Raw genomic sequence first — 11,089 nt, forward strand, 5'->3', positions numbered from 1 at the left:
CGTTTTTTTTTTTTTTACATCTTCCTGTACAGGAGAAATTTTGCACGGACATTGATTGGTTTTGTACACTGAAGCTTCTACCTCTGTGACTGATATATTGTCAGAGAAATAAATTACAATACTTCATAACACAAATCTTAGTTCTTGTCTTTATTAGCTAACCCATAAAATTTAGCCTTGATTCACACATATTTATTTTATCAGAATATTTAATATAAGCGCAATGTTTACATGGGAACAGAGTAGATTTTCATTTTTCACCAGAAGAAATCAATGCTTTATATGCAGTTGCATTGAAAATATACATCTTCATGTGATCCAAACAACAGAAAAAAAGCATAAAGTGATGGGAAAAACAGGATTAACAGCAATTATGATGAATGAACTGGATGTACAGCCAAAAAAAAATGTGAACACCTGGAAAGAGACATCCCTGTCTACGACTACTGGAAAAATATTTCTTAAAAAATTAGCATCATATCAATTTCACATGTCAACATACTAACTGCACATCAGTCAAATGTTAAGCGAAAGGTTTTCTCCTGCTCCTTGCGTTGGGTGTCACACAGTTTGGACACATCCTCCACTCGCCTCTGCAGAAGAACCGAATTCTGGTCGATCCACTGAAGTGAATCCATGTGGGCGTTGAGAATTTTGCAGATCTGCTGAAGCTAAGGGGGGGGAAAGAAGACAAAAGGGTTAATTTAACATGTCAAAGTACCAAAAATGAGTCATAACAGCAGCTTTAATAATAAATAGTTTATTCCTACCGGGTCACTGGTGTCTGCTGGGCCACTGGATGTGTTCAGGTGCTCGATGATCTCCTTCAGGTCCTGCGACATCCTCTTCAGCTGTGCGTCCACATTCTCGGCAAGCTTGTACGTTCTCTCGCGTTCCTCATCTGCGTTCTGCATGTAGATGGTTCCGCTCTGCTCCTTCACAGACTCCTCGAGCGGGGAGAGCAAGTCCTCCAGCTCCTTCTGCTGGGACAGGATGAAGTCCAGCTCCTGGTTCAGCCTCCTCTGGTCCAGCTTCACCTTCTCCATCTCCTTGTGCAGCGATGTGATCTTCTCCCCGTTCTCCACCAGCATGCGGTCCCAGGCGTTCACCTGAGTGGCCTGCTGTAAGAAGTGCCTCTCTTGGTCCTCCAGCTCAAGACTCCACTTGTTGATGAGACCCTCTAGCTGGGCGTAGGACATTACTGGAGGGGCGGTGGTTGTTATAGTTGCGCTGACTGATGCGGTTGCTGCGGTGCTTGCGGTGGATACAGGTTTGAGACCCAGTGAAAAGCCTGTAACAGCGCCTGTCGTGGCAGCTGCGATGGTGGCAGCAGCAGCAGAGGCAGGGACAGAGGTGGTGGCAGGTGCCCCGAGGGGTTTGAGCATGAAGCTCAGGCCTCCAGCAGCTGCTGTAGTCGTCGCAGGGGCGACAGTCGCTAGTGAAGCTGGAGTGGCACCCAAAGCAAAGCCAGTGACGGTTGCAGTGGGAGCGGCTGCTGTTGTGATAGGAGCAGCAAACAGTGAAGGCACTACAGCCGGGGCCGCCTGGGTAGATGGGCCCATTGTGGGAGGAGCTGGGGTCGATGAGGGTTTGATCCCAAAAGCAAATCCTCCACCCTGGACTGCTGTTGGTGCAGCGGTTGATGCTGCCGTGGGCTGGGGGGCCAGGGAGAGTGTGGAGGGAGCAGGGCTGCCGAAGGAGAAGCCTCCCCCTGGGGCGGCAGTGGAGGCTGCAGCAGTGGTCACCTGGACCTTGGCTGCACCAAAGCTAAACCCTCCTAACGAGAGGGAACCGGTTGGTGGTACTGCTGCTGCTGGTGGTGGTGCTGTTGTTGCTGCTACTGTAGGTTGGATTTGAGCTTGAATTTGAGGCTGAGCTTGGGGGACAGTCCCAAAGCTGAACCCCCCTCCTGCAGGCTGGACAGCTGCGGTGGTCTGTGTGGAGAGACTGCCACCAAGTGTGAACCCGGACCCGGGGGCAGGCGCCGCAGTGGAGCCTAAAGTGAGACCCGCTGGTACTGTCGGCTGAGGAGCTGCTCCCAGATTAAAGCTGGAGGTGGGAGTCCCGAAAGAGAAACCTCCGGGGGCTGCCGTGCTCTTGGCCGGGGTGCCAAAGCTAAACCCCCCGGCGGGGTTGGTGCTGGCCTGGGTGGTCATGGCCTGGGTGGTCATGGCCTGAGCGGTCATGGCCTGAGCGGTCATAGCCTGAGCAGGGTTGGGGGTCCCGAAGGAGAAGCCTCCGCCTGCGGCTGCAGGTGCAGAGGTTGCCATTCCAAAACCAGTGGCGGGGGCTGCTGCCGCGGGTTTAGGGGCTCCAAATGTGAACCCCGTGTTAGAGGCCTGGCCAAAGTTGAATCCGCCACTCATTCTCTCTTCCAGGGAAGGGTAACAAAATGATAAATATATGGAGCAACAGCAACGAAATGTCCACTTCCGAGCTCTTTCCTTAGCTTTTGGCGGGTCACAAACACGAGCCGGTTCCACCGAAATTACCGGGCAACAAGTTTGTGTCCTAAGACAACTTTACAAACGTTAACGTTAAATAGACACAATCAACAGTTTGCTAACGTTACCTTGACCAAGATTGGCGATCAAAACTCATAACACATCCATCAGAACAACGTGGCCCGCTAACAAGCTAGTACTTCAAGCAGGCATTTCTGTAGCTGACTAAAGGAAATGACGCAGTTTAGGACCATGGACCCCAGTTAGTCAAAGATATTATATTTATGAGGAGGAAAATCCTCTGTTCGAGTGGTTGAAAACGTTAGATCAATGATCTCGCACATGCGCACATATACGTGAAAACGACGTAAGGTACAACACAAAAATCGATTAACATTTTTATTTGATTGCTCACAGTTGCGCGGGAAGCGAACAGTACGGAAACCTAAAGACTGCATTATGGCTAAACAAATTGTCAAAAAAGATACTGTAGGAATCTTTGAAGCAGTTGAGTCTGGACATTTGAGCAAAGACGGAAGTAGTTGCGACTTTCATCTTTCGTTACGCTATGTTCCTCTCTGGACTAGCTCCTAAAACTGATATCGCAGAGCCACCTGGCCCTGTTGACATTATCTACAGCTATGGACTGAGCTTAAGCAATCGCAATATCGCATGTTTTGGTATATTTCGCGACAGCAGTGACTATGGGTGCATTATTTTCACGAAACTACTTGATAACAGAACGCTAAAGTAAAGAGTGCATTGCAGAGCTGCCCATGTTAGCGAACTGGCTAATGTCAACATACTGTATGTAGCTACGTATGCAGGATTGTATTGCGGATGATCAATGTTAATCATTCTCTGTGACACACACTGAGTAACTCCGTCAGCCAGCAGCGAGCCAACACAGGACCAGACAACATGAGGATCTTAAGGGTTTTGAGGAGCAGTGTCTCCATAGGGAAGGACATTGACCATTACTCTAAATTTTCACCCTCCCCTCTTTCAATGAAGCAGTTCTTGGATTTTGGTAAGGGATTTTCTCTCTCTCTCTCTCTCTCTCTCTCTCTCTCTCTCTCTCTCTCTCTCTCTCTCTCTCTCTCTCTCTCTCTCTCTCTCTCTCCCTCCCTCTCTCTCTCTCACACACACACACACACACACACACACGCTCTCATACACTCCTACACAAACACACACTTGAAATACTGTATGCACAGGTCAGCCATCAACTCCTCAGCAGCTTGAATGATCACCAGTTTTTTGTGTGACATCTCTAAACAACCTGTGGCTCCTGTGCTTAATATTTCTCAAATTAAGAATGTTAAGATTTAATACTTGTGTTGTGATACTTACACAAGATTTACACCCTCCAGGCTCAGAAAATGCATGCGAGAGAACATCCTTTGCCTTCCTGAGGCAGGAGTTGCCCGTGAGGCTGGCAAACATCATGAAAGAGATCAATCTGCTGCCGGATAACCTGCTCAGGACTCCATCTGTTCGGCTGGTCCAGAGTTGGTACGCAGGTTTAATCCTCCCTTTTCCTCAGTCGTCTCCCACTTCATGTATGGCCAGAGCCGTTGTGTGGATATTAAAGCTTCTTTCCATGTAGGTATGTGCAAAGTCTTCAGGAGATTCTGGAGTTCAAAGAAAAAAACGCAGATGATGAGAAAGTGACATATGAGTAAGTTGATTAAAACATACATCATTTTCTTTTTTCACTTTATTTCAGTGGAACAGCTCACCTAATTGTTGTATTTTTTCATGCCTAGCTGTAATCTTTCTGATATGTCTTGATGTAGTTTCACAGATGCGGTAATAAAAATCAGAAACCGTCACAACGACGTCATTCCCACCATGGCCCAGGGAGTCGTGGAGTACAAAGAGGCCTATGGGACAGACCCGATCGTCAGCCAAAACGTTCAGTATTTCCTGGATCGTTTCTACATGAGCAGGATATCCATCAGAATGCTGCTGAACCAGCACAGTGAGTAGATGTGCTGCATATAGAAATACTCACATTATTTTTTACTTTATTAAAATATTATTCATTAATCATTAATCTTACAAAATGCCACACATGTAGTTGATTGGAAAATCCCCTGAGCAGCAGAATGCTCATATTGCTATGATGCTATAACATTTCAGTATAGATTTTTGTCTTTTTTTTGTCATTTTTGACTCTTGATGTCATGAAGAGAGAAATCTCCCAGCTGCTCCATTGACAGTGAATGGGAGGCCTATTTTCTGGGCACAACCACAGTACATAGCTTGATTTTTACAGCAATATAGGCGCACAACTGTTGTTGCCACAGTGAATGAACAATCATTTGGATTCAAACATTGAATGAGTCCACACACCCAAAGTCATTTTCAAAGGCATTGCTCCAGCTTGCTCTAGCTCCAGCTTTTATGTCCGACCGGTAGATAAGGTTTTCAAATGAGCCTGATTTGACTTGCACCCTGTCTACGCCTGTGAACGACTGAGCTGTTTATTCAAGTGTCATGTATCAAGGACAAGGGATGTTCAGCCTGCGTAGGCTTACATGGCGCTATAAACATTGTAATGTAAATATTCTTTTGTTTGTGAATCTATTTTTTGAAAGAACATATCATCCAGAGCCCTGTGTGCGCACTGCATCCTCTCTACATTCTGTTTTAGGGATGTTTAGGGTGTGTCATAATAATAATCATAAATTTTTTATAAAAATTATTTACAAACATTTCTCAGTACATCCTCAACTAACTTTAAATTGGGACTACTTGGTTTTATGCTGCACAAATTAAAAGCAGAGCAATTTGTGTAATAATCCCAAATGGGACCAGATGGGTGTTTGGGGGGTCCAACAGGTTGGTCAGCAGGATAGTGCCATCTAGTGGTGAGATTAGCCTTCAGCAAAAATAGCAAAAACCCTGCCCAGTGTCCATTCTTTTCACCGTACACATAAATAAAAAGACAAAAACTGAAAACATGTAACATATAACATATATTTTTATTTTATTTCGTTTATATTTTTTAGTTTTACAAGTAGACAAGATAGTTTCATTTCAGTTTTAGTTTTTCCAATATTAAGTCTGTTTTAGGGTGGATTTTCCCTTTAAATAATTAATACTTTGTACTGTAGTGCATGTGCACTTCTCCAGGGATGTGTTTTTCTTTCCTTTTTCTAAGGATTTTAGGTTTTTTGGGGTCGGTGGACACACAACGTTTTTCTGTGTTCTTGATCACATCCCTGTTTCTTTCATTCCAGCATTGCTCTTTGGTGGGAAAGTGAAGGTGAACCCAGCTCATCCTAAACAGATTGGCAGTATTGATCCCAACTGCCGTGTCAGTGAGGTGGTCAGGGGTGAGAACGCTCGTTTAATGTTTGTTTAATTGAACCCAGTAGTCGTCATGATTTTATGAGTTACATGCTGTGACACGATGTTAAAATATGTTGCTATTCAGGTAACTGTCAGCTGTCTCTATGCCTTTCTTAAAAACACATCTGTCCCTTGTAGACGCCTATGAAAATGCAAGAAACCTTTGTGATCGGTATTACATGAACTCTCCAGAGCTGGTACTGGAGGAATTCAATGGTAATTTGTTTTGATACACACACACACACACACACACACACACACACACACACGCACACACTGATGTGATTTCACCTGTATCTGACCTAATATAATTTAGTCCCATCTTTGATCATGTTTTGCTCCAACAGTCAAAGAAAAGGGAAAGCCCATCACTATGGTCTACGTTCCATCACATTTGTATCACATGGTGTTTGAACTCTTCAAGGTAAAACTTGTTTTTTTTTGGAGCTCCTCTCCCAAAGCTCAGCAAACGTTCAATATTGTGCACGATACATATTTTCATAAAATTGTTGACAGAGCAGTTTTGCTGCAGCACCTTTACAGTTGCATGTAGTGCCTTTTAATTTATGTGAAAGGAGTGGGAAATATCTTTTTAATTTTGCTTTCATTGTTGCAGAACGCCATGAGGGCCACCATGGAGTTATATGGCGATTCCATAGACTATCCTCCGATCCACGCACAGGTTGCACTAGGAACTGAAGACCTGACAGTCAAGGTAAAGCTCTGTTGCATTCATGACTACCTTGTTGAGTTCTGGTTCTCTTTTTACAAAAGTTTACTGGAGTAAACTCTTCTCCAGTGGGAAAATAAAGTTTAAAATGTTAAAGCAAGGGACTGAAAAGTTCTGTGACACGTACGGCTCCGCGAAACACAAATTGTGCCACATGCATATTTTGAAAATGGAGTTGTTGGTTGAGGACGGTGTTTGCTCAGACATGTTGTGCTCTTCCTCAGGTGAGCGATCGCGGAGGAGGCGTGCCGCTGCGTAAGATTGACAGACTGTTTACCTACACCTACTCCACAGCGCCCCGACCCAGCATGGAGGCGTCCCGCGCCGCTCCTCTGGTGAGTCCTCCTGAACGACACTCACAAGTGTGAGCATTTGGACAGTGAGCTCAGTTTTCCCACTCATCTGATTTGTATTTTGCATCAAAGTATTAAAATGGGGCAGAAGTACAGACTATAAGCTTTTAATTCTGATTTATTTCACCATTATCTCACCACGTCCCCCTAATTATGGAGGATTATAAGCGGTGCGGTGTCTTAACTTTAAGTGGATTATGGTTCTAATATATTCGACCACAAAACCCTTCATGCAATAATTGCTGCATGTTTGTGACCCATCACTTCTTTTGACATTCTCTGCCATGCCGTATACATAACAGTGTGCATTTATGTGGGATTTTAGTAATAGTTGAATCTATTGAGGTACTGACTGAGTGTTGTAAAGCGCCGCGTCAACAGTTCATTGTCCCGGAGAGTTCTGTGGGGATTTGTGTGCTTGGTTGTTAATTATTGTGCTCAGTTGACCTATATATAACTTATATTTAACGGTGGTAAGTAAGAGAGTGAAGGTTTTTGGGCTGTTGAACTAGGCAGTCATAGTCAGTGCTGTATTCCACACTGTACCAATGAAAGCTAAGGTATATTCCCCCTAAATGTTGATACGCCAAAAATTTCAGTTAAGCTGTCCCAATGCTTAAACTCACCAGTCCCCCAATTACAAAATTGGGGGACTGACCTTAGCAGCTGACATTAATATAACTTGGTTATAACTTGGTTGGCTGAGTGGATGTTCTTTTCCAGCAACACCCTGCTCCACATACACAGTTACAAACACTCATAGTTTTAAGAGCATAAACAATGCACATGTACATAGACACAAACACCAAAGTCATCACAAATAGCAAGGAAAAAAAAACCAATAATAATAATAAAACTAGCTATTAAAACATTTGCAATTTTCAATAGATTCCGTTTCCATGGACTCTACAATAGCCTGAAATTCACCAAAAGTGAAGCTTTAGCGCCCTCTGCAGGCTGTCCCCCAGTAGAGGGTGCAGAGAACATAAAAGCCTTTTTACCTGATTCAGTGCGAGCTTTAAGAACAATCGTTAAGTGCTGCTGTTTGTCCTGAGATCACAAGTTATACATGCCACATTTAGGAGACATATAGCAAGCTAGACAGATAGAAAGGGAGTTTTCCTAAAATGGCTTTATAGATAAAAACATACTGGTGCCTGAGCTGCCGCATGGAAATAGAAGACCAGCTGACCTTGGAGTATAATATAAAACGTGGTTTCACAGAAAGGAAGAAAAAATAAATAAAGGCTGACTGTCTGTACTTCTGTCTCATGTTCATTTTCTGATCTTAGATAACAAAAAAAATAGTCTACGGCAAAAAATGACCAGTTTTGTCCAATGCCAGACTGGAACCTCGCTGTCCCAGCTTTCATGCTTCTGGTTGTACTGTATGGTACTTACCAATTTGTCATAAGACTGCTGTCTTCCATGTGATATAATTGCTTAATTTTTGAATTATGGAGCTTGTGACAGGGTTGGCTTTATACTTTTTGCCTAGGCCGGTTACGGGTACGGCCTGCCCATCTCACGGCTGTATGCCAGGTACTTCCAAGGCGACCTGAAGCTGTACTCCCTGGAGGGCCACGGAACCGATGCAGTGATCTACATTCGGGTAAGTCGGCATCACATCAACAGCGTGTGGGAGTCTGCAGAGAAAAAGTGAATGGACGCAGCCTGTAATAACTTCCTTTTCAAATCTTCTTCTCTCGATCATGTGCAGGCCTTGTCCACGGAGTCCATCGAGCGTCTGCCGGTGTACAACAAGTCGGTATGGAAACACTACAAGACAATCCACGAGGCGGACGACTGGTGCGTGCCGAGCAAAGAGCCCAAGGACATGACGACGTTCCGCAGTTTCTAGAGCCACACGGCTGGGGTCCAGTAGGGAGATGCATCATGGTAGTTGTTTTACAGGATTGGGTTGGTGTGCTGTTGTGGATGAATGATGATGCGGCGGGGTAAAGCAAGCGGTGTTACGTTACAAAAATGGTCAGTTTAGATTTCTTCTCCTTTGTACAGAACGTTAAAACAATAAGTTACAGAACAAAAGTATAGTGCCATATATTTCATCAGAACAATAGATACGCTTTATGTTGAATTTTTTTTAGAATGCAGCAGCTTTAAGGGATGAACTGGTCTTTCTAATGACTGAAATGTTTTTTATGCTCTGCTGTTTTTTGTTTGATATGCATGATTGCTTAGCTGCTTTTATCTTGCTGAAAATAGAACTGTGTGTGTGTAGAGTGTTTTATGTTGTACTCTGCCCATCTCCTCTACTCTGTCTGAGGTTGGATGCTTTGTAAGAAAAGGGGAACTTGTTACAGAATTGCTGCAGCTCAGTGTTCAATTCCTCGGTTGTATTTCATGGGATGTTTGAACTCGACAGAATATGGATTCTGTTGTCCAGATTCTATTGTATGAGACAAGAAAGGCAGGTGCTGGGAATTTGAAAAAGAACCTGCATATTGCATTCATCCTGGGGGGAAAAAAACTACATTTTTGCCAGGTTTTCTCGTAATAATGATGAGATATTTCTAATAATTAAGAGATCTTTTCTTATTATGAGAAAAAGACCACAAGGTTGAAGTTTGTTTCTAATTTGCAGCTTCTTATTTGTGAGTTAAGGGAAAGTCTAACGCCTTTTCTAACCCTGCAAACATGCCAAAATACACATTTTCACTTCATCTATATAGAATACTGCGTTTTAACATCTTGAATTGTCTTTTATATCAATAGTTGCCATAACTGTATCAGTTTCTTCCTTCCAGAATTCTACAATTATTTGGGCCACTGATGCCAATCTGTCATATTGATGGCCCAAAATAATTTAACCCTGGATATGTCAAACTTGTCAACATCTCCAGGGTTAGTAAACGTCCCTTTTGACCCCAAAGAGTTGTAGTTTACATGGCCCCCAAAACATGTAACCCCTGTAAAGCTTCTGTAAATGTACACGCAGCACCATTTTTGGCTCCTGATTTGAGAAGAAAACCTTAACGGGCAAGGCTGGAACACATGCTGTCTAGCAGTGCTTGAGTTTCCCTTAACAGGATATCTGGTTTGTAGCCCAAACTGATTTACCCCTCTATATGTCATAACTTTGCAAGTGAGGGTCCAACATCTGGACCACTATGTCTAGGCCAGAATCCCTTTGGGCCAGGATAGAAACTTTTTTTTTTTTAAACATGGGCTTGTAGTTATAAATTGGTTGCATCAATGGCCCAAATTATAGATTTTCAGACTGAAAACATTATCATGAGATTATACTGACTAGGTCATAGTTATTGATATTTAGGCCTCACATAATTTAACAGAATAAATCACTGGAATTCTAAATAGCTGAAGTGAAAAATGTGTGCATTGACATGCTTTACTGGGTTAGCAACAAATTTAGTTTTCCCCTTAAATTCTCCCTTTACTTGAAGCTGCGAATCAGAAACCAACTTGAGCCTCCTTATCTTTTTCTCATAAGAAAAATCTCTTAAAAGAATGAAAACATTGTATTACGTGAAAACCTGACGATTTTATTTTCAAGATGTTGCAGCATGCTTCCATGTTTGGGTTTTCTGTGTGCGGTTATAAAACTAGAACTCATGTCAACCATTGCAAGCTATAACTATTTTCTATATCAACTCTATAAACAGTATTGTTGAATGGATCAAAGTTGAATTTTTAGATCAAATAAAGATTTAAAACAGACATGTTCTTAAATCTGGCAAACTGTAATATTTAGGGCTACGCAAGTGAAGCAAAGGTGGGTGGAGCGGGAGAATTCAAGTGAAAGGAAATTCAAAAAGTTCTTGTCAAAAATACCTCATGCTAATTGTAATAAATTTCTGCATTGTAGCTGCTGCAAAAATATGCAACATCAATACAGTGAACTCTAAAAGGACAGACACTTTTTGGCTTTGCATCGTATTTGAAACAATGACCATAATGTTGAGTCCTGACATAGATCATTTTCCAAGAGCTTCACAGCATTAAATCAAAATTGCTGTTACTCCAAGATTTCCAGTGTTCTTCTGATGGTAAACGGGATGCAATACACACAAAATGAATGCTGGCTTACTGTAGCCTTCTATAACCAATGCTCACTAGATTACTCATGTACTAGAATCAAAAGGAAAAGAGTGCAAAGCCAAGTGTGTCACTGCCCAAATACCTCAGAATGGAGTAAGAGCCTAGTTCCTAGGACACACACA

The 11,089-nt window shown here is 42.9% G+C and overlaps 2 protein-coding genes across 4 annotated transcripts; one reads left to right on the plus strand and one right to left on the minus strand.

Annotated features, from left to right (window-relative positions):
• Positions 1-137: 137 nt before the first annotated feature.
• On the minus strand, positions 138-2,660 carry nup62l (nucleoporin 62 like). Of its 3 annotated transcripts, none has more exons than XM_071917931.2 (3): positions 2,205-2,660; positions 771-2,159; positions 138-671 (listed from the first exon to the last, which is right to left on the minus strand). In XM_071917931.2, exons 1-3 carry the CDS (start codon positions 2,364-2,366, stop codon positions 513-515), a joined length of 1,710 nt encoding a protein of 569 aa, XP_071774032.1. In that variant the 5' UTR covers positions 2,367-2,660; the 3' UTR covers positions 138-512. The 3 variants fall into 3 exon arrangements, with proteins under 3 accessions (XP_071774032.1, XP_071774031.1, XP_071774029.1); XM_071917930.2 differs by having other exon boundaries at positions 771-2,174; XM_071917928.2 differs by having other exon boundaries at positions 771-2,660.
• A 373-nt stretch (positions 2,661-3,033) lies between these two features.
• pdk1 (pyruvate dehydrogenase kinase, isozyme 1) lies at positions 3,034-10,719 on the plus strand. The gene is made up of 11 exons (XM_071917954.2): positions 3,034-3,474; positions 3,818-3,959; positions 4,054-4,125; positions 4,244-4,428; positions 5,693-5,788; positions 5,943-6,020; positions 6,152-6,228; positions 6,421-6,519; positions 6,759-6,869; positions 8,386-8,499; positions 8,608-10,719. The coding sequence occupies exons 1-11, from the start codon at positions 3,366-3,368 to the stop codon at positions 8,746-8,748; spliced, it is 1,224 nt and encodes a 407-aa protein (XP_071774055.1). The 5' UTR covers positions 3,034-3,365; the 3' UTR covers positions 8,749-10,719.
• Positions 10,720-11,089: the final 370 nt, after the last annotated feature.

Source organism: Centroberyx gerrardi, chromosome 10, assembly GCF_048128805.1.
Source record: "Centroberyx gerrardi isolate f3 chromosome 10, fCenGer3.hap1.cur.20231027, whole genome shotgun sequence".
In the NCBI taxonomy this organism is placed as follows: Eukaryota; Metazoa; Chordata; class Actinopteri; order Beryciformes; family Berycidae; genus Centroberyx; species Centroberyx gerrardi.

Bases quoted from the DNA above. Each gene is read 5' to 3' on its own strand.
- nup62l (XM_071917928.2), bottom strand. From the start codon at position 2,366: ATGAGTGGCGGATTCAACTTTGGCCAGGCCTCTAACACGGGGTTCACA. The intron at 672-770 runs GTAGGAATAAAC...CCCCCCCCTTAG, and splicing joins CAGCAGACACCAGTGACCCG to CTTCAGCAGATCTGCAAAAT.
- pdk1 (XM_071917954.2), top strand. From the start codon at position 3,366: ATGAGGATCTTAAGGGTTTTGAGGAGCAGTGTCTCCATAGGGAAGGAC. The intron at 3,475-3,817 runs GTAAGGGATTTT...TACACCCTCCAG, and splicing joins GAAGCAGTTCTTGGATTTTG to GCTCAGAAAATGCATGCGAG. The intron at 5,789-5,942 runs GTGAGAACGCTC...TGTCCCTTGTAG, and splicing joins TGTCAGTGAGGTGGTCAGGG to ACGCCTATGAAAATGCAAGA.